Raw genomic sequence first — 25,605 nt, forward strand, 5'->3', positions numbered from 1 at the left:
ATGTACTTTTATTTCTACACTTGAAAAGGAAATGTCACACACAATGTACGCACTAAACAGTCAAGCAAACTGGTGCTTTTTGCATCCTGAAGTAGGAATGACTGTGCACTGCTGGATGAAACGCTTTCCTTAGCAAAAAGGCCTGACAGTAACACAAAGTACAAGATGAGATCTGCAGAGACAGTATCTAAATAAGGCTTCACAGGAAAAGGCACTCGTATCTCATCTGTGGGTATCTTGGGAGCCTACAGAGTAACTCGGAGCTCCTATGGCCACATCCTTTCTGAGCCACTGTTGTGAAAGAGGCCTGAGCGCACACCCCAGATCCACTCGCCCTCTGACACCAGTGACAGGACTGCCTCGGAGCCCAGGCGGCAGGAGCAGTGGTGGCCGAGCGCAGGGACAAGGGCCGGTGTCACACGTCCTCGCTCAAGCCACAGAACAGGGGTACAAAAGCCAAACCAGGGTCCCCTCCCGACACAGTGACTCCCACCGAGGCATGCCGGATACTCCCCTCCTCCAGGACTACACATCCCGGCATGCCCCACGGCTGACGCCGCCGCGCAGGCCGCATAGCCCCGCCCACACGTAGCGAGGCCGGCCGGCTGCGGCACGCCGGCCGTCAACACCCGGCGCGGGGCCGGGAGGGGGGGCTGTGACGTCACGCCGCACAGCCAATCCCGAGCTGAGAGCAGAACTGCCGGCGTTCAAATCCTCCGCCTCCCCCTCCCCTCTCTCACCCATCGTCCCCGGCGGCAGCGGCGGCGGCGGCAGCAGCGTGAGTGTTTGTGCCGGCGACTCTCCACCGCCTTTCCCGGCTGGGCGGCAGGCGGATCGCTCGCTGAGCTGAGCTGAGGTAAGGCGAGACGGCAGCCGCCTGCCGCCGCAGGGATGGGGGACTTCGGTGCCGCGGCCCGGGGCGGTGGAGCCCGTTAATGGGGGGTGTCGGGGTGGGGCAGCGTGGCCGGCCCCCGGCAGTGTTCTCGGCGGAAATGGGGAACCCTCAGCCGTCACCGGGGCTCGCTGCGCTGGAGGCCGGTCCAGGGCCGGCTGGAGGGTAACCTTGGGCTGTCACCCAGAGCTCCCGGGTGCCTGGGGAGCAGGGCAGGCCTCTCCTTAGCGTAGCGCAGCAGGTTGTCGCTGTGTGGTCTGTTGGCGTGGATAAAGTGTTTAATTAAAGCAATTCCCGTTTTGTTTTGTTTTTGTTAGATCACCAGAAAACATACAGTTTCATCGATACTTTAAATAACAAGGAAACATCTCTCCAGGTGTTTCCAGGCTGTGGTTGTAGTTGCTAAATGTACTAACTCTTCAATTTTTAATCTGATCTCTTTAAAGGTTTTTCTCTGAAGACATAGCAGTTCAAGAGACTTCTGGTAGGTTGACAGCTGGGTGTAGTTGGTGTGCTTGCAGTAAAACATGCTTCAGGATGTGATGGTGAATTTGAATGCTGAAGTTGGGCAGTAGCCTGTGTGTAAGTTGATGAAAGTAAAAGGGGATTTATGAGAAAGAGAAGCAAAGGGTGTGAGTACACCTGTAGAGTACTGAAGAGCATTAAAGTAGAACAGGACTAGTTTTTTAAACAGTAGAGTGAAGAGGTATTTAAAAGTGAAGTTAATAATTGAGCTAGGTGAATAGTCTGAATTCTTTGGATCCTAGCTTTTGTTCCTGTTTGGTAAAGCCTTCATGGGCGAGAGGATGTCCTCTTTATTCCTTCTTGGTGTTGGATTGGCAGATGTTGGAAATGTCCATCAGTCTGGTGTCTGTGTGGTAGTAGTGGAGTAAGTTGTGTGAGCATCTTTGTACTGGCACCACTTATCCGAGATGACTGTCGTCCTAGAAAAGTGATGTTGATAACCTTGGATATCTTTTTTACTGTGTCCAAAAGCAAAACTGAAGTTAATGAAAGCTGGAGGGAAGCTATACTCTCTGAAGCTGAAGGCTTCACAACTAGGTATCAGGAGGAGAGTATGAATATGCAACTTCTGTTTAGGGGGTGTTTTAAAATTGGTACTGTTGAGTTCAAAGGGTGTGGGTCCATGTCTATTTCAGACAGAATGGACAGGAGCCAATTTTCTGTTATAGGAATGAATCTTCATCCCTTTTGATGCCTGAAGTCTGTTTTATAAGTGTGTTGCTTCTAAGCAGTAGTTGTGTGTAGTCTTCTATCCCAGCAGAGGTGCTGGGATAAGAAACATGCTCTGTTTATCCTGCTGAATGAATGGAGGCCAGTTACTTTATGCAGTGATTGATATTCATTAAATAATGGTATGCAGATTCTACGGGGCAAGGCTAGCACAACTTGCCTCAAGGCAAAATATTTGCTTAGCCTTCGTCAGTGTAAGGCCATTCTTCTTAATGTGTGATGAATCTGTGTAGGGTATCTGCAAAGAAAGAGAGCCCACAAACCTGAGAGATTTTTGCAGAAAGCATCATGTGTTGCATCCAACACAGCAGTTCTAGAACTGTGCTGACAAGGGCACTACTGGCAACATCACTGGAAAGGAAAAACAGTTGTTTTCATTCTGGCTTGCTCCGGAGGACAGGTCAGATGTGCAGCAGGTCTAACTAAACACTGGGGTTTGGGGAGAGAGGAGTAGTATAATGGCAGAAGTATTGCCCAGAGTAATGGCTTAATGTGGCCTTAATTCACAGTTTTAGCTACTGATTATTTATGAAGTATTACAACTCCATCAAACCCAAGTCCTGTCAGTACTGGAAGAATCAACACCATCTGACTGGCTTAGGAATATTAATCTAGCCTACCTAGCTGTGATAAGCAAGCTATGGGGAAAATGCTAATGATTATGGATTGTAGTTTGCTTTCTGATGTTGACAGTTTCTTTGAATTAACAGCTCAACACTTGCAAAAGCAGAAAAATGGCATCAGAAGACATCACTAAGCTTGTGGAGTCACTTGCCAAAACGAAAGTGGGTGGTGGACAGTTGAGCTTCAAAGGCCAGAGCCTTAAACTCAATACAGCTGAAGATGGTAAGAGAAAATACCCTTGTGTCTGGCAAGTGTCTCGCTGGAATTCTAAAGTCTTGTGGTAAACCTCCTGCTAATTCTGCAGGAACAAGCTGTCATATTTGCTGTGATGCAGGGCTCACTCAGTTACAGCTGCTTCTGATAGAGATGCTTCCTTCCCTTGTGCCCTGGTAGTGCTACAGATAGTAGAATTGTGGTTTACCTCCCTGTTGTATAATTCTTGTTTCCTTGGTGTTCTCTCCAAGTGCTTTTGGCAGTCACTGGGCATTAGAAGTCACTACTTTTAAAAACAGTAACCAAATGAATGACATCTTACTTAGTGACAAGTAGATGCCTTAAAGACTTGCACAGAGGGAATGGCTGAAAGTCTGTTGCAATGGTCCAGTGTCTTCCCAAATTGTGACTAATTTGCTAGGCTCCTGCCACTTTTTTTCCTGGATTTTCTCTTGCTGGTATATATTTCCCAATTAAAAATGTCTTCTAGTAGCTGCTAGTGTAGTAAATACCTGGAGAATATGTGTATATTTAGATCAACATTTCTGCCACACCAAGAAACAGCATGTTCTTCAGAAAGGTTTTGTGTAGTGCATACTTATACTGATTCCAAAGGTAATGCTTTTTTTTGTGTGCCATTTTAATAGTGCAAAGCCATCAAACTATGGGTAAAGGCTTTGGAACTTGAGAATAACTGACAGGAGAGGGTCTGTAGCCTGCTCCTATGTCTTGTGTAGGATTACTCCGAATTGCTCCATCCTGACATGTTTGCTAAACAGGCATCTACTTTTACCAGTCAGTGGCAACTTCTTGATGATGTGGCACCAGTTCCCATCAGCTTTTGCCTTAGTCCTTACATCTTTGTAGTCGCATGCACTCTAGCTCCTAAACCATGTGCTGAGCAGCGGAGGAATCTTTCTTAGGAGTCAGGAAACTTACTCTTGCAAATAGGAGGATGGCTATCTAAGAATAAAACTACAAATGAAGTATGAAAAGGCAGGATGAGGAATAGAGAATGGTCTCTTTAGTGACCTGACACTTTAGCTCTGTTCCCATTGCTGTTTCAGGATTCTTTCAGATACTGTTCAGCTGTTTTCCATAAGGGTAGAGTTGAGTGAGTATTGCTGCATCGAAGTGTTACTGTGGTACCCAAGATGATAGCTGAAAGGCCTACTAGACTATTTGCTTTTTGCAGCTGAAGGAGTTATCAAGCAAATTGAGGAGTTTGATGGCCTTGAGGCACTGCGCCTGGAAGGCAACACAGTGGGTGTGGAGGCAGCAAAGGTCATTGCCAAAGCCTTGGAGAAGAAATCGGAGCTCAAGGTGAGATCCTCAAGTGGGGGCAAATTGAAGGGGAAGTAATGTAGAACTATTGAAGGTTTAAACCACGACACCTATCTATGCTTTCTCTCCAGTAGTCTGTCTTGAGTAAGGCCCAGAACTTGCTTGGTGGTTCTTCCATTAGGAAGAACAACCATATGAAAATATGGCAGAACTCGTGGACTTCAGGATAATGGGAGCGCTTTCTGCATTCCTAACTGTTTCTAGTCAGGGGGCTTCCAATTTTAGAGCTGGAAAGCTGTGCAAAGAGCCTTACTGCAGAGGCAGGATCTGTGAACAAATGACTGACAACAAAACTTAAGTTCTAATGGAAAAGCTGGGTCATATAATCTTGGGAATGATCAGATTGTCTGAAACATAAGTCTTCAGGGAATGCCTGATTTGGGAAAATATAATGAAGTGCGCCATGAGGTTTTTCTGTGTTCAAGATACAGTTTCTTCACTGTGTTCTAGCCTAATGCCAGGCACTGGAACAGTTTTTCCAAAAAAGTTGCGAATGCTCCATTCCTGGCAGTGTTAAAGGCCAGGTTGGACAGAGTCTTGGGTAACATGATTTAGCATGTGGTATCCCTGCCTATGGCAGGGTGGTTGGATCTTAAGGTCCTTTCCAACCCCTGCTATTCTGATCCTATAGTGCTGTGCTGCTAGAGGCACTATCCTTTGCAGGAGAGGAGTAGGAAACACTGATTCACATTAATCACCTAAGTGTGCCTTTTCAAGCAAATTTGGATTGTTGAGCTTCATACCTTAGCAAAATCTGCATTCCTGATGTATCCTTTGGTTTCCTGCTGCTTTTTTTCCTGTGGTAATAATCTCAGCAGAAAAGTATTCCAGCTTGAATTAAAAGCAAGAATTCTTGTATAGTGTTAATTTATAATGTACATTTCAGTGGGTTTATGTCCTTACAGGTGAAATAATTGTAACATTGGTTGTTGTAGCTCTTTAATACAAATAAAGGACAAGCCCAAGACAAGGCATATACAGTATTAAGATGTCCCAGTGATGTAATGCAGCTTATATGTGTAAACCTCTGTATAACTAGTGATTGTCCTAAATATTTTCATGGTTTGTATGTGTATGTTATTTTAGAGGTGCCACTGGAGTGACATGTTCACTGGGAGACTAAGGTCTGAGATCCCTCCTGCTTTGGTAAGTAAAAACTAGATCTGAGACTGCTGACTAATAACTTTTTTTCCCTGTCATGCTCTTTGTGGGAGTGTGTTTTTTCAGCAGAGCTGATCTTTATGCTGATAACACTGAGTGTCTCACTAGATGAATGATTCTTATTTATGCTTCCCCTGTATAAGGTGGAAAAGTGTTGATGAAAAGTCAAATGCAAGTCCATGCTAGTGAAGGAGCTTGTCACTTGGGAAAGTACCCTTGTGATAGAACGGGAGTTAAGCTTTCTAAAGCATGTGGCCATCTCTCCCAAGAGCATTACAAAACTCCCTGCCTCCTTGAGTCCTGTGAAACAAAAAATGGTAAACTCAACAGAATGGAAACAATATTTCTTCTAACAGTGTAGAGGGGGAAAATCACTTAGATGTGTTTGACCTAAAGGGATGGGATAACTTCTTAGTAACTTCCTTATGATTATCTTCAGCTTAATTTGCACAACTTCTTCTCTGGCTTTAGCTGTAAAGATTAATTTCCCTGTGCAGTTTTGCTGAAAGACTTCAAAGTGGATTTTTTTTGCAGCATCCCTGTCATACCTAGCCACTGCAGCAATGCTATCACTAAGAGTCAATCCACTCCCACCCACTGCCATCTGTTCCCTTACAGATCGCTTTGGGAGATGCACTCATTGCTGCTGGAGCCCAGTTGGTGGAGCTGGACCTGAGTGACAATGCCTTTGGGCCAGATGGAGTGCGTGGCTTTGAGGCACTGCTGAAAAGCCCTGCATGCTACACCCTGCGGGAGCTCAAACTCAACAACTGTGGCATGGGAATTGGTGGTGGCAAGGTAAGATGATCTACTTTTTGGGAATGAGTTTGGAGCCAGGGCTTGGCTTCACACTGCCCTGCACAGAATCACAGAGTGCTTGAGGTTGGAAGGGATCTTTGATAATTGTCTAGTTCGTCTCCCTTGCTCAGGGCAACTTGATCAGGTTGCTCAGGGATGTGTCTAGTCAGGTTTTGATTATCTCAAAGGGTGGAAACTTTTGATAAGCTCTCTGGATAGTCTGTCCCAGGGTTTAAAAAACCCTCTCACACACACATGCACACACAATCAAACCACTTTTTTGTGGGTTTGAATGGAATTTTCTCTGCATCAGTTTGTGTGCATTTGTCTGGCTTTCCCTTTAGGCCACCTTATCTTCCACATCCTGTTATTTACACATGGATAAGATCTCCCCCAGAGCTTTCTCTTCTCCAGCCATAGTTCCATCTCTCAGCACTCTCCCAGTATGTAAAATTCTTCAATTCCTTGATCATCCTCAGGACCCTTTGCTGCACTCACCCAAGTATGTTCATGTAGGAGGCTGAAACTGGATGCAGTACATAGATGCATTTCAGAGGGCAGAGCAGAGACTTGCCTTGACCTGATGACAATATTTTTCCTCAAGGCCCAGTAGATTTTTCTCCTCTGCAAGTGCATCTTGGTAGCCCACAGTCAACTTCTCATCTACTAGGACCCTCAAGTGCTTCTCTGCCAAGTTTTTTCCCCAGCCTATGCTGGCTTATGGTGTTATTCCTCCCCATTTGCAGGGCTTCCTATTTCCTTTTAAACTTAAGATTGTTGTTTGCCCCTTCAGTCTCCAGATCCCTTCTTTCTACATGCTTTCCTGGATAAATTTCTGAAGTATGGAAAGCTCATCTGTTTTTATTGAGCATAGGAAAACATTTTTTTTAATCCTAAATGTTAGTTTCCCTGTCAAGGGAGCTAGTAGACTGTAGATTTGAGAATACAGTGTTACCAACCCTAGCACTGAAGGGATGCCTGTTGGAAGATGAAGAAAACTGGCACTGCTGTCATTGAGATCTATATGTTTACCTGTTTAAGAATCAAATGTTCTTAGTGGGGTCACCATTTTCTAGTTTTGCAAAGCTATTGCATCTTGCCAAAGACTGTACTGTGAAAGTGTTGTAGGTAGACAGTTTTATTGTATACCCTATTATATGTAGATCAGGAAAGTATCAGTGGTGACAAAAGTGTTTCTTGAGAGCTGAGTCCTCAGAACACATTTGAATTCCTTCAGAATGGGATGCTGAGTTAGTATAAACTGCTTGTTTTATCTTTAGATATTGGCAGGTGCTCTGAAGGAGTGTCATAGGAAATCAAGTACCCAGGGCAAGCCTCTTGCTTTGAAAATATTTGTGGCTGGCAGAAATCGTCTGGAGAATGATGGTGCTACTGCTCTGGCTGAAGCTTTTGGAGTAAGTACCAAACCAGAGCTTCTTAACAGCAGATGGGAGCAAGATGTGCATAAGGGCTAATGTTAAATGTAACGTACACAGAGCTTGCTTCAGCTTCGAGGCAGTGGCTGGTTGCTTCACTAAAGTAGCAATGTTGTTTGCTGAAACTGGAGTCTTCAACAAGTGCAGGTAGAATTGATGACAATGTTTCTGTGACCCAAGTTTCCAAACACATTATTAGTGGCTGTGTAAAGTAGTTACTTGAGGGAGAAATAGCTATCTCCTGAGTAATTTAATAATAGCCCTATTCCTTCTCCTCCCTCTGTGCTAATGGAGTTTATCTGGGGTTAGGTGTACCAGCTGACCTCTCAAGTACTTCTTTGCGTAGTTGTTCAATCATCTGGCAAAAGTAACCTAGTATTTTCACTAGCATCCTCCTTTAAGGGCTCTAAATGTTTCCTTAGCTTTTTCTAGGTGTCACTGGCCAACTTGCACTATTATTGGGGGAAGAGGATTCATTGTAGTTGGGGGCACCTAATTCCTTCTTTCCTCCATTGATGCTAAAGGTGATTTTTGAATTGAAATGCATATTGTCAGATATCTTAATGATATTGCAGGTTATAGGTTTTTTTTTTGTGAAGAGCTGTCTGGATGTGACTGAATACTCAGTAATCATGGCAAAAATAAGATTACTTAGATACATATGCATAAGTGATTCATAAGGAATTCACACTGAATGGCATTATGAAAATGGGATTCATTGTTGTGTTTTGTGACGTGCTGTTTAGTCCATAAACAGTGTTCCTGCTGATTTTTCTTATGGGTTTGCTTCTCCAGTCAAGGTAAAATGTAGGTCTTAATTAGAAAAATACTGTATCAGTGGTGCTGCTTGGTCTGTTTCAGTATTATTGAACAAAGGGTGAAGAAATCCTGTCTTAAGGTATCTAGAGTAGGTGTGCCAGGGGGATGCTACTTGTGAATCTTAAAATCAGGGCTTTGTGTTAATATGGTGCTTGTTAGGAGCCTACAGTTTCACTTAAATTTGTGACATAATTGCTGGTAAATAATACTCTGTAGAAGAATTGAGTTCTGAGTTGGAAGAAAACAATTTTAAGCAAATCCTAAAGAGTGAAGCTCTACTCCTGAGTTGAAATACATCTCCTGACAACCTTTTTCATATGCAATCCTTTCCCAGATCATCGGGACCCTAGAAGAGGTCCATATGCCACAGAATGGAATTAACCATCCTGGCATCACAGCACTGGCCCAGGCCTTTGCCATTAACCCACTGCTTAAGGTTATAAACTTGAATGACAACACTTTCACAGAGAAAGGAGCTGTGGCCATGGCAGAGGTGAGTTGTCCTAGGCAGTGGCTTTGTGTTTGTCTCTCCAGATATGGCTAGCCTTAGCACCTCTGGGTGGTGGAGCCTGATGCAGTGCTGTGTTGGCAAAGATGACCTTCCAGGAGCGATAGGACATTTACTTACTTGCATGTCTGTACTTCTAAATTTGTGCTGTCATGCAGACTCTGAAGCTACTTCGGCAGATTGAAGCAATCAACTTTGGAGACTGCCTGGTGCGTTCGAAGGGTGCTGTTGCTATTGCTGATGCTGTTAAAGAAGGGCTTCATAAATTAAAGGTATTATAGTCTTGCTGTTCAGCTTTGAATCTCTTTAGAAAATGCCTCTTTCTGTGTCTTACTGTCCATTTTCTGGCCACTACTGATTATTCTAAAGTGGGATTTACTTCCGTGAAGGCTCTGTGCTTACAACTCAAAAGCAATAAGCTGTAGTGTAGATCAGTGGCATCATCTCATCCAGCTAAGCCTATTCTACATGGAGTTGTAGTGACTCAGTAGTGACTCAGCTTGATGTTTTTGAAGCTCTTGATTCAACTCAACAAGTTGCTGTTCAAGAAATCTAAGAACAGAAGTATCTGCTTTTTAGAACCTCTCAGAAGGTCTTGAGTGAGGATTGAGGTGTTACTTCTCATGAACAGCTTCAGCGTTTCAAAGTTCATGCAGTTAATGCTTTTTCTTTGTTAGGATGCATATCAAAGGTCCAAATTTTTTTAGCTTTTTTGGCAATATCAGAGCCTCCTACATCAGTATTTTCATGTGACAACATTCTAGACAAGCCTAAGTCCAGTCAGTAATGTAAGTAAGCCAGGTTCTCTAGAAACACCTGCCATGGGTCACAACTGCACCAGGACAGATGCGGAACACATGATTCCTTATCTTAATCAAAGAAAAAATTCAGCTCAGTGCTAATATTTATTTACATATATGAGCACAGTACAGAAAGAAGTAGGTACTTTGTGTTCCAGCATTTGCTCAGGCTTCTCTTGGTTATATGGGAACTGGTCTGAATCTCCCAGGAAAACTTAAGTAAGGATTCTAATGGGAGTATTGAGATGAACTGCCAGAAGTTAAATCCTGTTTTCTGGAGGAGAAGTGGTTAAGGGAGGGCAGCATGAAGCAATCATAGCTGATTCATTCTGTTCAAGGACTGCTTCCCTTTTGCTGTTAATATTAAATCCCTTCTTGGCAAAGGACTGAGCAGTGGGGGATGGTGTCTGGCTGCTGGATAACTTCACTCTTTTTATTCTCTCCACATTGTTTCTCTTCTGGCTGTGTTTATCAGTAGTAGTACCACTTATAATTTCTTTGAAGTCTAACCTGTGACCAAAGTGTCTGAAAGCAAATGTGCATTCTACTTTGTATAGTATTTACCTTTCTTCAGTAAGACTTACTGGTGTCTGAGTTTTGGAATGCTTTCATGACCCTTGAATAAGTGAGGATCACCAGTGAGCTGGTTGCTAAGGTCTGAAATGTCTGCTACCTTTTAGGTTATCAGCCAGAATAGTGTAGTCTCTGTGGCTATTTTAGTGGAGTAGTTACCTTCAGTAGTGCTGCTTTTAACAGTCTGTATCAAAATGCCTCTTTTTAGGTATATGAAGCAGAGGGTATGTCAGGTATTATTTCCAATTAAAAATACTTTTTTTTTTTTTACTAAGATTGTGTTCAAATAAGCCTTTCCATAGCTCTTGTGAGTACAAGAAGCTTATGAGATGATAGGTGTTAAGAATTCTTCAAACATCATAGAACAGTGATTGGAAGGGACCTTAAAGCTCATCTAGTTCCAACCCCCCCCTGCTCATGGGCAGGGACACCTTCTACTAGACCACGTTGCCCAAAGCCCCATCCAGACTGACTTTATATAATTCCCAGGATAGAGGAGCCACAGGTTCTCTGGGCAACCTGTTCCAGTCTCACCACCCTCATAGTACAAAGCTTCTTCCTAATATCTAAATATACCCCTTTCAGTTTAAAGCTATTACTGATTCTCTTATCAATATTCTTCTGCTTCATAGGAACTGAATTTGTCCTTCTGTGAGATCAAACGAGATGCTGCTCTGACAGTTGCTGAGGCTGTTGAAGATAAGACAGAGTTGGAGAAATTGGATCTCAATGGTATGCAAGTTTGCTGGATCAAAGTGTGTCTAGTCTGATCTTATGAGAAACCACAAGGAAGACTATTGAGAGTATCACACATTCTAGCCTTACAATTGTCAGCATTTAAAAAATGCAAATCAGAGTTGCTGAACTTGGATGACTTTACAGGAAGTAAAAATTAGGGGGTTGGCTTGTCTCCAGCTGTTGTGTAATGCTGCTGAAAATGGGTTTAACATCTCTTTGATTCTCATAACAGAAGTCTGCCTTGCTGTCTGTAAGGAATAGGAATAAGTGATAATGGCTCAATTTCAGAAATGAGAGACAAGAATACACGGTTAAGTCCTCAAGGACAAACTTATGTGCATCTGTTAAGTGTACTCTCTTCTATCAACCTAGGTAACTGTCTGGGAGAAGAGGGATGTGAGCAACTCCATGAGATTCTTGAAGGCTTCAATATGGGAACTGTGCTGGGATCTTTGAGGTAGGCAAGATACCAGAGTTTAAATTGGAAATTTTATGTAAATTTCCATAAACACTAATTCGTCCATCAGTTTTAAGACAAAGTCTAACATTCCAGACAGATGTTGAACTGAGTTTGAAGTGTGGAGCACAATCAAGGGATTCGATAAGTAGGATAAACCTTGTGTCTTGTTTTAATTGATGGACTTGGTATTGACTGCATTTCTTGCTCTTTGCTTGCTATTGTCAACGGGGTGACTGAAGCCTGAGTCCTCTCAATCTGTAGCTGGATATGTACCACCTGCAGTATATCTTTCAGGGGAGGCTGCTTTTTTTGCTCTTGAAAAGATGCTTTGAGTTCCAGTGTACAGGAACTGCAAGTGTGTAATGTAACACATAACTCTCAAACCTTAGTGATGATGAAGGGGAGGAGGAAGATGATGAAGAGGAGGAGGAGGAGGACGAAGATGAAGAGGAAGAGGAAGAAGAAGAACAGCAACAGCTGAAGGAAAGAGGGCAGGGAGAACAGGAGTCACTCACTCCTAAGAAGATAATTGATTCACAGGTAAGCTTGCTTCCAGATGCTTTACTGTTTGCTCAGCTGGAGGAAATTAAAGGAAGCAATGTGATCTGGAGTGAATCTGAACTTGGAGTGCTGGGACGTGTTAGCATTCCTGTGTGAACTGGCAGTGTAGTAACAGGGAGATAAGATGAAGGAAATAGGAGAATTGAAAACATGCTTTGTTAAAGTGAACATGTGCACTCCTGCATGGAGGGAAAGGCTGAGTGGTGGTCATAACAAATATGGGCAGAAAGTCTTCCTATGTTCAGAAAACAGTGGGCACCTTGTATGTGCAATGCCATGCAGTTTAGCTAGCATATTTTGGCTCTTTTAACTCTGGGCTGATTCCAGCCTCATATAGTTTTCAAATAGAACAAATCCTGGCCTGTCCTATGTGCCTTTGCTGCTGAACTAATTTACTTTGAAGAGTAAATTGATGGACTCTACCTGTTCCAGGATTCAACTCCAGTGCCATCTCCTCCTGTGGATGTTGCCACATTCCTTGCTTTCCCATCACCAGAGAAGTTGCTGCGACTAGGACCAAAGTGCTCTGTGCTGATAGCTCAGCAGGTAGGTGAGCCAGTAGTCTTCTGTGCTTGTCTTGAAGACTATTTTGATCTCCAGAGGTGGTAACTTTCTCTAGACACCTAGATTTGCATCTTCTCCCCAGTGATCTCAAGGAACCTAATGGAAGCACAAGATGCAGTTAATGCTTATACTGGCACTAGAGCTTCTGCTTACAGTAATTTTGTGGTGTTTATGCCTTGTTATATGGCCAAGGCAAAACTGATGTCAGTCAGTTGAAGGCTGTAATTCTTGTCACAACCCTGTCAGAGACCCATTTTCTGTAGCTGATGAGCAGTGTACTGAATAGTCTGGTTTTTGTCTTTCAGACAGATACATCTGATGTAGAAAAAGTAGTTACAACTCTTCTAAGGATATCATCAGTTTTCAAAGATGAAGCCCCAGTGAAAACAGCAGTGCATGAAACAACAGGTGACTGGGCATTTCTTCATTTCATGGTGTGATCTGCTTCAGCATCAGGACACCAGTGTGATGAACAGGGCCCTGTGGGCCAGGCTATCGGACTGTTTTGTCCCTGGCAGCAAGAAACCCAGATAACAAAGTACAAAGCTGTACTATGATGTTGTGTGGAGTGAAAGTAGAGGTTCATTCTGAACTTAGCTTATATTGTGCTTCTAAAGCTTGGTCAGTGTCTGTTGTAGTTGCTGTTATTGGACCTGTGTTGCCCTTCATCTCCTTGATGCTAGGTTGTCAAGAGACAGTCATTCTGTGTTCCAAAGGCAGTTACTTTTTCAAGGCTATTTACTTGGAGTACTTTGTAGAGAGTAGCCTCACCAGTGTAGTATCAAGAGAGTGAAGAGAGACCTCTTAGTGTCTCATTTTATCAGTCTGAAACATTTTTAGCTTCAGGAAGTGGGTATTTGCAACATGAAACAAGGCACAGAAGCTAATGTACAGACAGACAAGGGACTGTATATTGTGGAGTGATTTGGCTTAGATCATTTCCCTGTACACTAACAGTGTCCTTTCATGTTTTCACTTGGAAATGGGAATTGCCAAGTGCTCCTAGGCACCTAACCATTGACTTCCATCTTTTTCAAATCCCCTGGCAGTTCTCAGTGAGCTATGTAATGATACTGTGCAAAAGAACTGGATCAATTACTTTTAAGACCACTTAGTGATTTAATGCTAACAAATGTGTGCTTCTGTAATTTGGAGTACATAGACATGGTGAAACTGTTAGCTGTTGTCTGTCACAATAATGTATTTTCTACAGTTGCCTATGGTTCCAATCAGCCAGAAATAGTCAGTTGGCATGTTACTAAGCCAGTGCTAGCCTTGGATCATGCTCATTGAGTTTGTCAAAAAATGGAGCACAGGATATTCCTGTTGTCTGAATTGTGCTTGTAATGCATTTATTTCAATAGCTGTTTCTTACTATTCTTACCCCTTAGGAATTTAGAACCTGGCAATTACTTTCCTTCCAGAAAAGTAAGCATAAGCTGTCCTTGAGGTCCCTGGTTAATGTCTGACACTGTTCTACAGCTGCTCTAGTAGGTTCTGCCTATTCCAAGAAACCTGAACAGGCATAGGTCAAAACGGGTGCCTTGCCTACCTTGTAGACATGAGAAGCTAAAGCACTAGTTTGCCCATAGCTTGTGACAGAATATTGGTTCTGAGAGAGCCCAGAAAACGGCTAAAGAAACTTCTCTCATTGTGTTCCCCCTCTTTGTTTTCAAATGAAAGGTGAATTCTTGCTGGCCTTTAAAATGTCAAGCTTCTAACTTGATGCTCTACTTTATCTGATCATATTTATATGTCTGCACGTAGCATGCATGTTCAAATACATTGAGGAGAGCATGTTATGGTGCAAAAGACTGAGGTGAAATAGCATTTGAAGCTTGGCAGTGTGGGGATTTGGGGGGTTCTGTTGTGCTTTTTTGCAGTTTTGCTTGGGTTATTCTTCCTTTGTATTGGACCTTCTACTTAAGGACTGGGTTTTACTTATCTCAGTGTTTCAGAGATTATATCTAATCCCTGAGGGACAGCTGTATCTTAATGGGTATTGCATCCCAAAACAGCTGATGCTCCCTGAGATCCTGTATGATCAATATCTATCTTAAAATCTGTTATAGTATTACTTTATTATTTAATATGTGTTTATTTCTTTTTTAGATGCCTTGATGAAAAAAGCCTTCACTTCTGCCACATTTAATTCAGATGCATTTGTCACAAGCCTCTTGGTCCACATGGGACTACTTAAGGTGAGGAAGCAGCAAAAATTGAAGTTATGATCTGTTTAGGCTGTTGAAGACCAGGCTGGTTGGGTTTTGGGTAGTTATGTTGCCATGGAAGCAGCTGGGTACCTATGCATGCCTAATGCCCAGGGACAATGAAAATCTGCAGGTCCAACAGAAACTGTAGATTGCAAGGTTGCATTAGAATGAAGATATCAACTCTTTGTACCTCTTCTGCTTAATGTCCTGTGCATCCTTAGTCATCTCTTAAAGGAAGGGAGGGTCAGGTAAGGAAATAGTGCTACTGTTGTACTACAGTGTCTATAAAAAGCCATATCCAGGAGTTAATCTACTATGTTACTAATGTGACTTTAGAACATCTCTTAGTAGCATGACTCAAAAACATGTATCCCAACTACTCATGCTAGATAAGCAGCATTCAACTTCATGCTTTGGAGTATGTTTCCAAATACTAGTGTTAAATGCGTAATTACAGGGAATAAACTTTCTTGTGAGAAAAGATGGGGCATCAGGAAAGTTGAGTTAATGGAAATTAGGATACCTGCAGCTTCACTTTCAGTAAGGTCACTGGGGAGAGGTTCTGTTGGCAAACTTAAGCACTTCTGCCTATTTGTGCTACAAGGGCTAGTGTTTCTCACTGCCTTCAGACCTAGAAGCTGAGAATGGACCAGTGCATGAAGCTTCCTGTTTCTCAGAGGGGTAAATAGAACCAGAGACTTTTTTTTTGTTCAGTGCCTGTCTTGGAGACTACCAACTCCCTCTTACAGAAGATAGCAAATATGTGTAAGGTACAAAGCATAGGCTGTGCTCCTGAAGAAATTTCAGGCCAGGAAGAGGCTTTGATGAAGCCCTTGAGGGTTAGCCAGCTGATTGTTTTCTAGTATATGAGACTACTCATGGATTAAGCATATGCAGAGAGAAAGCGTCTTCCATAATTTTGTCCCACATAGCTGGAAGCACATGAGCAATGGTTATTCTGGAATGAACTCATGATCATACATGTAGGAATACAGGTTTAGATCTATAGGATGTCTATAGATTGAAGGACTTAAGTTGAAATGGCAGTGGAGAAATAAATGGAAACAATTTAAGAGTTGGGACATGTAAATTAGCATTATATTAGGAGCAGGACTAACTTGTGTATCATGTAAGCAGTGGGATTAGCTTTATCTTGTACATGACTGTGAGACTAGTTCTGGAAATACTGCACCTAGTTCTGGAGGAAGCCTGACAGAACAGGAGATAGCATAAAAAGGAGCTACAGAATAATACAAGAGAAATACTTTTAGTGAAGGCAGCTGAATTCTTTGAGTTGAAGTCTGGAATTCTTTAAGAGAACACTCAAGGCCTCTGAGAAGATTTTGTAGTTTCACTTGCAAGTTCACTACTTTCCTTTTGCCATTATGACTGCTGCCACTTGATTAGTAATAAGGTCTTCTTGATGCTGCTTTATTTCAGATGATGGTGCTAGGAGGCTGTGGAATTGCCTTTGTCTTGAGAAACACTGCACAATTTAGTGACCATATTTTCTTTCTTGCAGAAAGAAAAGCACTTCATTCAACAAAGTTTGCTTCTGTGAACTACAGTGGATTAGATAAAATAGTGATTTTTTTCTGATGTTTGACTTCATCTTCTTGTCCTTTTCTCAGAGTGAAGAGAAGGTCAAAGTTGCCCCAAGCCTCTATGGTATTCTTATGACCCTGAATCATATGGTCCAGCAAGATTATTTCCCGAAATCTCTGGCCCCAGTTCTCTCTGCTTTTGTGACAAAGTGAGTATTGTACTTTCCATGTAGTCTTCTCCATGGGAGCTAGTGAAACTCAGGGTTAATAGCTACATGCAAGATGTTCTGTTAAAGCCTATGAAATACCTGTTCTGAAATTAAGGATTAATAGTATAATAGGCCTCTACTTTTATTTTGTTTACAGCAGTATGCAAGCTTTAGAGTAAAAAAAAAATCTTCTTGATCTTAAAGAAGAATTAATGGAAAGCTGGCTTTGCAACCAGCTGACTCTGAAACAGAGACTACTAATGCTATTCACAGAACAGTTGGTTTTGAGCTAAAGGAAACCTGCTGGGTTTCTAGCTGCTAATCTTGAATGAACTGTGGGTACACTGGATCTAACTGTGCCCTCCAAATCATCCTTCTGAGTATGAGGGCAGCAGAGCTCTGCCTGGATCATCATGCCGTGTAATGCTACCAGCAGATCAAAACACTGGGAAAAACAAAGGCTGAGCTTGTTCCTAAATTAAACTTCTTGCTGTGACAGCAGCAAGGTTAGGAATTTTTGAGAACTAAATAGGAAACATGTGTGCTGAAGAAGCTGCTTCTGCCTGCCTCTGTTTTTTGTAATATAGGTGTAGAGTAAATGTCCCACTAGCTCTAGGTTTAATGTGCTAATGCATATTAAATGCAATAGCTGTGGAAGCTGTATCTGTTCTGTATGAAATTGGTGTGAACTTCAGCATTGATGAGACTTGGAAAAAACACACCAAATAGACCTTCCGTCAGGAGAGGAAGGATTAAATACTACTGTTCAGCAGTCAACAGGAGAAACAGTCTGAGATTGTCACCTAAGACAGAACAGCTGAAGCCCTAAATCCGTTTGGAGCTTAGTAGTGCTTTGGTGTGAACCCTGTGCCATGTAGTGTAAAAGCAGCTTTTTAACTGGTTAGAGGATGAGCCTTAAGGTTTCTTGATTTTCATGGTATGGGTAGCATGCAGATGTTTAGAATCTCTTGCTGATAAAAGGCAGAGGCATCAAATACTTGTGATCAGCACAAACTGGGTGACTAAGGATGCAGTTAAATATTGGTAGTCTTTTCTTAGTTCTGCTGGGATTGGAAGCAGGCCAGTTGTGATAATGTGTTGGTGTGACTGAAGCTGTTAAAGCTGATGTGTAACAGTGGTATGTGGTCAGCAACCAGCCATGCGAATGTCAGTTTTGAAAAATAAAACTACATAACTACCTTGTTTAGTGGTGTGAATCCTAACCGAGAGGCCCTTCTGGTGGAACAGTTTGCCCTCTATTTCTTTGGCTTCATTAGGCTAGGAATTAGGCAATTATGGGCCAAGGATTGTATGTTTTACCAACTGAACAAATTTACCTCCAACTCTATAGGTTTAAGCAGGAAGTATCAGAACTTGCCATGTGAAGTTGTCCAGATGGATTGCAGTATTTCTGCTGTTTCCTACACTGCTGCCTATGATCTTGCTTGTTGATCAAATACGTGCAGTATAAGGATCCAATACCAGCCCTAGAATAAAAAGATTAAGAAAATGACTGACTTAGTTGGAGACCCAGATTGATCATAACAAGTTCCACTTATCACCCCTCAGCTGTCCAAAGAGGATTTAAATCACTTGAAGCTGGGAATACAGAAAGGGGACTTTGGTTCAGTGTGTTTAACAATTCCAATTGCTTATGTTGGGTTCTAGGTCCCAGAGTAACCTTATAACTCAACTTTACATGTCCTTCTAAATAAATTTGCTTACAAAAGACACTTGTCTTCCTTTCCCTGTGTGTATGTAGGCCTCTCTCAGGCTTCAGTAAACATTTGTCTCTAGATTGTGCTGTACATACAAAAGAGTAGGAGTCTGGCCTCGATTCTTGTTGAGGAGAGATTCCATTGAATGTAGAGGCAGTATTTCACTAGAAGCACATGAGGGAAAAGCAAGATTGTTCAAAGCTTCTGTAAAAGCTGTGTGAGAGTCAAGAGCCTCTCCCAGTAGAAAGCAGGTCTGTCTGCCTACCTTTGGTATGTAAGGGTGCTAGTACCAAGTCTGCAGTGTCCCTGGTGTTATGAAAATCTTGGAGGTGAAGCATTCTGATTTGCAAACTCTTCTGCTGCAAGGTCTGGTGATACCATAAGTTTCCCTGGGTCCTGTGCAGCATAGTGAAGTCAATGCTATACATAAGCAGTATACTTGTGTTTTATAAATATGTGTATTTCTTAAAAGGCTTTCCTTGTGGGAATAAGGAGAGCAGCTGTTGTGTTCTTTACACTGGCACCACCAGTTCAAGAAACATAAAGTCCAGTTAAAACAGCGTGTTGTAATTTTACCCCAGCTAGCAACTAAGCACCATACAGCTGCTTGATCACTTGCTGATAGCAGAAGAATAGAAGTGAGAAAACATGTGGGCTGAGATAAAAACAGTTTAATAAGTAATGGAAGAGTTGTGTGTGCAAGCAAAGCAAAACAAGGAATTCATTCACTTTTTCCCATTGCTGGGCAAGTGTTCAGCCATCTCCAGGAAAGCAGGGCTCAGTCACACATTACTCTGACAACTGCTGTAATGCTGAATGCCCCCGACCCTTTTCCGCTTCCCCCAGCTTTATATGCTGAGCATAACACTAGGGTGTGGAACACCCCTTTGGGCAGTTGGGATGAGCAGTCCCAGCTGTATCCCTTCCCAACTCCTTGTGCCCCCCCAGCCTACTCACTGGTGGGGTGAGGAGCAGTGAGAAGCCTTGACTCTGCTGAGAAATAAGGAAAATGTCCCTGTATTATCAACACTGGTTTCAGCACAAATGCAAGATGTAGCTTTGTGCAAACTACTGTGGAGAAAAGGAACTACCTCAGCTGAAACCAGCACACAGCTTCTCAATTTACCTACACCCATTGTCTTTTCTTGGAATTCAGTTGTAATAAAACTGCATCCCAATCTTAAATTACTCCCCTCTGTCAATCTCATGCTTCATTTACAGCAAACAGTGATGCTTTTTTTTTGTATATATATACTTTCTAGATTTTTCTTTCAGGACTGTGGTTCCTTTGGGTTCCTAGAGCTATAAACTTCTTGTAGCTGCCTAGACTGGAGCTCTGCTGCCTTGTGCTGTAAACGGCTTGGTGCTGGAGGAGTAGTTCTCATTTCTTTTGTGACAGTTTTTGGTGATGTGGGTTATGTTCTCCATCCAAAAAGAACAATTATGGCTACAGATTGTGAGCAGCATCCATTTTACTCTGCTGCTGTCAGGCCTTATTTCCTATTTTTTTTGGACACAAGAGGGTGCTGTGAATCCACATGTGCTTTTATATAACCTTTTAGGTGAAAACACTGAAAGGAGGTGGATGTCTGCCTGCCCACTGGAGGAGGTCGTGGGGTTTTTGGGGGATGTTCTGCTGCTCTTTGCAGTGAGATTGGATCCCATCACTGGCCTCTTTCAACAGCCTGTAGCATGGAGCAGCAGCAGTTTAACTTCACAGCAATTGAGGAGGCTCTTGGTGTTAGAAGAGCCTTGGGGTTAGGAGTGAAGGTTGAGGGAGCTTGGCTGTGATCAGCAGCAGCAGTTTCGATTCCCTGTTTCCAAAAATGGGAAGCTGCCATTTTTGCCAGAATCAACCTGCCTGTTGCAAACAAGGCTGCATCTTTCAAAGATGGTGACTGAAATACCTGAATTACCCAGCCACTTTGAAGATAAGCTGTGACTTTGTAATTGTGTCTGTTCAGTGGGGGGCATTGAATGGCTCTTGAAGAAATAAAAGGCGTTAACTCTCCTTGCCAATACTTCTATTGCAGCAGACATGGAGCCCTGTACTAACCAAGCACTGCAGCTATTGCTTCTTGTTTTTACCTACCTATTCCTATCTTTATTTCAGCTCACCCTTCTTTCTCAGATTGACTAGGCCTTACTGCTATGACTTATTAAAGATTATTTTGTTATGGTGAGAGGGGTAAAATTGGGTCATAACTATCAGATGACTTGGTGAGTAAAGTTTTGAGTAGGAACAGTCTTGTCTTCTGTGTTTTGGGGCCTGAACAGTGGATCTATATGGAAAATCCTATTGTCAGAAGGGAGGGAAGGGGGCTTCCACCCTCACCTCCTGTGTTCTACCAAAAATGAAACACTAGCATGCAGAAGCCAATAATTTGTTGCTGGTTTGTGTACCTGTGAAAATAAATGGCATGATTCTTGGTTGTTGTCTTCCTGACTTGGATGCAGCAATGGGAGAGTGTTTTCCACAGCAAGCTCTGAGGGGGAAGCAGTGGTCTGTGCAGCAGTGAGGGAATTGTTTCAGAAGACAGAACCAAAGGGAAAAGATGTAGGCTTTTGGATGTGCAAGCCCAGTGCATTTGAAATGCTGTTTATTTGCTCACTCAAATACAAAGCAGTTCTTAAATTTAGTATTTTAAGTCTGTGTCTCTCCTCTTTCCACAGACCAAACCGTGCTCTTGACTCCTGCTCGTTTGCTCGCCACATGCTCTTACAAACCCTCCACCAGCTGTAAGAGAAAAGAGACATGCTGCTGTGCCGTTCCCTCCTCGTAGGACTGTCATCAGCAGAGAACGAAGAGCTGCATGGTGGGAGAGGATCCCAGAGCCCATACAAACACACTGTCCATGCCTCTTTCTTTTCCTTTTCTTTTTCTCCTCCTCCCACCCCCTGTAGCTCTGTCCTTTCTTCTGCTATCATAAACATGGACAAATCATGCTGATTTCTTCCTACTCTTCATGAAGTGACTCACTGGTTTGGGGGGCAGGTGCTTATACTAGAGTGTGTCAGGGCTGTTCTGAGCTCTGCATGAATTGGAAAGAAGAGTTCTCCACTTCGGTCGTATTGGCAAAGGTCTGTCAAGACTAATACAGGGCCCAGAAGTGCTCTCATCAGGATCAACCCAGTTGTTGTACATTTTATTTTATTGGACTGTGATTCCCGTCTGGTAGCATTCAGCACGGTGCAGGAGGGAGGTGATAATGTTCCTGCTTCTCCAGGTCAGGGGAGTGTGCTTGACCCCCTTCTGCTGCTGCCAGGTCAGAAGGGCAAGCTGTGCTCCCCTTTGCTGCTTCTTTCAAGTCCATTTGTTGAAGGCAGTGTGTGGCTGGTTTGTATTTTAATATACTGCTCCCCTGGTGCTGTGGCTTGGAGTATCTGTGTAGTGTGGCTAACCCTGGTGGCCATTGCTTAGGGAGCAAGTGTATTTTTATTGTAATTTTTTTTGCCATTGCCTGTGTTCTTCCTTCTTCCTGCACTTTCCCTGTTCCTTTCCCTTCCCTTCCTAATTAGATAGGCTTGGCTTGGAAATGAATACAAAAATCCATGTACAATGCATGTTCCCTTTCTCCTGCCTTTGACAAAACAGTGGGACTGTGTGTGCTGTACATGTGTTTGAAAACTGAGCACATGCAAGAGTATGAAAAATTAGGGCTGTGCTGATCATTCTTGGGTTGGGCTGTTCTTACGTCTTGTAATGGAGTAGCAGCAGATGCCCCTTAATCTGTGTGGAGGATTGTCCATGGGTCTGCATGTGTTTTGTGGCATTTAGCTGTACAACTCCTGAGCACCCAGGCTCATCCTGCTCCCTCTTCATTCAAGCGTCTGAGAATCAACTCATCTCTCACTTCAGGTAGCAAACGGTTAGAATCATAGAATAGTTAGGGTTGGAAAGGACCTTAAGATTATCCAGTTCCAACCCCCCTGCCATTGGCAGGGACACCTCACACTAAACCATGTCACCCAAGGCTCTGTCCAACCTGGCCTTGAACACCACCAGGGATGGAACATTCACAGTTTCATTGGGGAACCCATTCCAGTGCTTCACTGTGCGCACAGTAAAGAATTTCTTCCTTATGGCTAACCTGAACTTCCTCTGCTTCATTTTTAGCCCATCACCCCTTGTCCTCTTGCTACAGTCCCTGTTTTTCCTTCTCTCTGTTTTCATTTGGAGAAGACTATTCACCTCCCTTAACCGGCCTTGCAGTCAACGTGCAGTATAAATGGGGCCAGTGCCAGGAAAGAGGCAAAGAAATGGAGTTAGGTGCCCCTTCCTTGTGAGAGACATGTTCCACACCTGGCCTAAATGCAGGAAAAGCTGGTGTCAACTTCAGGGTGTGCATGGACAATAACAAGGGCTTGGGGTAGTGCACTGAAATACAGTATGAGGTATGTGCAAGACCTACTTGCATGCACTCAAATTATTCCAGGTTATGGGCCTGTTCAGGGCAACCACTGATGTAATGGGGGTGGCTGTGGGAGGGGATTTGTGGCTGTGATCCCATCAGGCTCAGGAGAGTCTGAGGTGTAAGAGGTGCTGTTCCTCATATAAGAGCAGTGCCTCTTGTTAAAACAAGGCTGCTGTAAGAGCAAAATGCATCTTCTCCCCATTTCTGTGACCGAAGCTGGAAACTCCTCTGTGTCTGAATGGGTGAAAAACAACTGCAGTGAAGGTACCTGCACCTACAGAAGGAGCTTCAATCACTGCAGACTGAGCCTGGCCTCTTTCACCTCATTCCTGGCTCGTTCCTTCAGCTGTCTGATGCACAAGCAGATCTGTAAAGTTTTGCCATCAGCTTCAAAGCAAAACTGGGACATAGAAGAATCTGTGTTTTATGTAAGTCTTGAACACAGCTTTTCTTGAGGCTCCTTGATATCTTGCTGCTCTTCATGTCCCTCTGCCCTGGAGGAGGCTCATGGGTGCAGATGGAACATGATGCAGAGACCAAGCCAAAGGGTTACAGTGTACAGGAGGTCATCTGCAGTGGGTCTGGTGGAGCACGGTGTGTGCGTACACAGAAGGTCAGGAGGCTGCTGCTCCCACACAGACCTGTGGGGCAAATGTGTGTGGGAAGCTTTGAGTAACCATAGCAGCAGAGCAAGTTTGAGATGCTGGTCCCGAAGTGTTCAAAAGCAAGCAATACTTAGTAGCAGGATTTTCCTGGTCCTGGTATTCAGTGTCAAGGTCAGGTGTTTATGGGAAAAGGGGGTGTGTGAGGGTAGAAGTTACAGTCTGCAGAAACCAGATTGCTTCTAGGTAGCCCATGGACTCAGAAGTCCCTCAAAATTGGCTTATGCGTCAAGATTAGGGAAAAAGAGGGTGGGAATTGTTAACTGTTGTTTCTGGCAGAAGTTGATCCCAGAGGAGGACTTTGCCAGTGGTACCCTGAAGGGAGACGGTCATTCCAGTACTCCTTCAGCCTGTTTTGTGCAACTGTCTCCCCCCAAAAGCTCTGCTGTTGTCAGTAGCATTTTCAATTTGAACACAGCCTGGCCAGGCAGCAATGGTGCTGAGCTCTGTCTACATGGAGCAGCTTGGGGTGTCAGATTTGATGATCATAAAGGTCTTTTCCAGCCTAGTTGATTCTATGGTGCATGAGCAGTGAAACCCTGTACCGGCAGCAATAGGACTGTGCTCCTGACCAGCAGAGGTAAAACATTTTCTTTCATGGAAAGCAAAAGTATCTGGCCTGGTAGAGGTGGACTAAGACCTGCCAAGTGGAAGTTCAAGTCTGCTGCCATGCCCCATCAGAGAGAGCAAAGGCTGGCTGTCTCCCGCCAGCCTCGGTAGAAGCTAAAGCTCTGCTTTCGATCACTGCTGGGTAAGCAAACAAACTAAAAGCCTGGGAGAGGCTGGGGAAAGGGCAGACGTGGCTCTCAGTGCTAGCGTGCTTGGTTCCACACCTCGACCTCCCCGTGGTCCTCCAGCAGAGCCAGGGAGGTGTTGGTGCCTTCAGTCAGCCATGCAGGGGTGGGAGGACCTGGCCAGGATAAGGGGTGGAGGGGCCACACGGTGGGGAGCCAGGTGTGCTGGGCAGTGATGGTGGCTGTGCAGGTAGCTCCACATCAGCTGGCAGATGGTGTTCCACTGAGGTGCAGGGTGGTCACAGCAGAAGCGGTGGTTCAGGCTCCCAGACCCCTCCAAGTGCCCAGCCAGAGCTGCTCCACACCCCTGTCCCTTAGGCAGAGGGTAGTGATACTCATCAGGTCTGGGAAGAAACCAGCCTCCAGCATGGGGAAGAGGCAGTGCTGCAAGGTCATCTTGCAAGGTGGTAGCACTGGGATCCTAGAATTGTTAGGTTTGAAATGGCCCTTAAAGCTCATCAAGTTCCAACCCCTGCCATGAGCAGGGACACCTTCCACTAGAGCAGGTTGCTCCAAGCCCTGTCCAACCACTGTCAGGGATGGTGCTGGGGTACAGGGCACAGCACTTGTTTGTAACAGCTCAGAGGGACATGAGGGCCAGCCATGCACACAGCAGGCACAGAATGAAGACCACCAGCCAAACCACCCAGAACAGACACTGCTCCCTTCACGTGGCCCTCCCCAAGGCCACCACTGCTTCAGGATGGGTCTTGGTGGTTCAGTGCAAGCTCTGAGCTGCCCAGCCTGACTCCTGCCAGCCCAAGGCAGATTTATCCCCTCTTGATCTACATCCCCAGTGGTCCTCCCTGCAGAGCAGGATGGAGATGAGCACAAAAGCGCTTATCTTTGGTGCCACAAAGGTGCAGTTGGGTCACCCTGTGTCATGGGACCAATAGGCACCCTGGGAGCTGCAGGGATGAAGGGGATGCCAGCCCAAGGCCACAGCTAGGAAGGCTTTGGCCATCTGGTGGTGGGGAGGTTGGCAGATGCCATCCAGCATGTCCATCACCCACGGGTGCCATCAGGATGGATGTACTGGTTCTGGCAGCTGAGGTGATTGGTGAACAGGGGAAGGGCTTGAAGGGGAGAGAAACATGAATAGGAGGTTTTTGCCAGGCTGCAGGCCTGATCGTGTTCCCTGGGAGAATGAAGCCTAGAGCCAAACAAGAGAAATGAGAGTCAGGGAGGAGAATGAAGGCCTCTGTGCCCTTCTGCAACAAACTTGTGTGTTTCACACAGGCACTGCCACCCCTGTCCTCTTGGAAACAAGCAGAGAAGCAAAAAGAGGAGATGGGAGGGCTGTAA

General features: G+C 44.1%; 1 protein-coding gene across 1 annotated transcript; it reads left to right on the forward strand.

Annotated features, from left to right (window-relative positions):
* The first annotated feature begins 729 nt into the window (after positions 1–729).
* Positions 730–21,991, forward strand: RANGAP1 (Ran GTPase activating protein 1). Its single transcript, XM_005150320.3, has 17 exons — positions 730–856; positions 1,339–1,376; positions 2,857–2,992; positions 4,179–4,306; positions 5,414–5,473; positions 6,107–6,286; positions 7,567–7,701; positions 8,876–9,034; positions 9,208–9,321; positions 11,055–11,154; positions 11,533–11,617; positions 12,010–12,160; positions 12,614–12,727; positions 13,051–13,153; positions 14,858–14,946; positions 16,590–16,711; positions 21,103–21,991. Exons 3-17 carry the CDS (start codon positions 2,881–2,883, stop codon positions 21,170–21,172), a joined length of 1,722 nt encoding a protein of 573 aa, XP_005150377.1. The 5' UTR covers positions 730–856; positions 1,339–1,376; positions 2,857–2,880; the 3' UTR covers positions 21,173–21,991.
* Positions 21,992–25,605: the final 3,614 nt, after the last annotated feature.

The sequence above is a fragment of the Melopsittacus undulatus genome, chromosome 5, assembly GCF_012275295.1.
Source record: "Melopsittacus undulatus isolate bMelUnd1 chromosome 5, bMelUnd1.mat.Z, whole genome shotgun sequence".
NCBI classification, from domain to species: domain Eukaryota; kingdom Metazoa; phylum Chordata; class Aves; order Psittaciformes; family Psittaculidae; genus Melopsittacus; species Melopsittacus undulatus.

Excerpts from the sequence above, each read along its gene's own strand:
- RANGAP1 (XM_005150320.3), top strand. The coding sequence starts at position 2,881 with ATGGCATCAGAAGACATCACTAAGCTTGTGGAGTCACTTGCCAAAACG. Across the intron at positions 4,307-5,413 it reads AGAAGAAATCGGAGCTCAAG|AGGTGCCACTGGAGTGACAT; the intron begins GTGAGATCCTCA and ends ATGTTATTTTAG. Across the intron at positions 6,287-7,566 it reads TGGGAATTGGTGGTGGCAAG|ATATTGGCAGGTGCTCTGAA; the intron begins GTAAGATGATCT and ends TTTTATCTTTAG.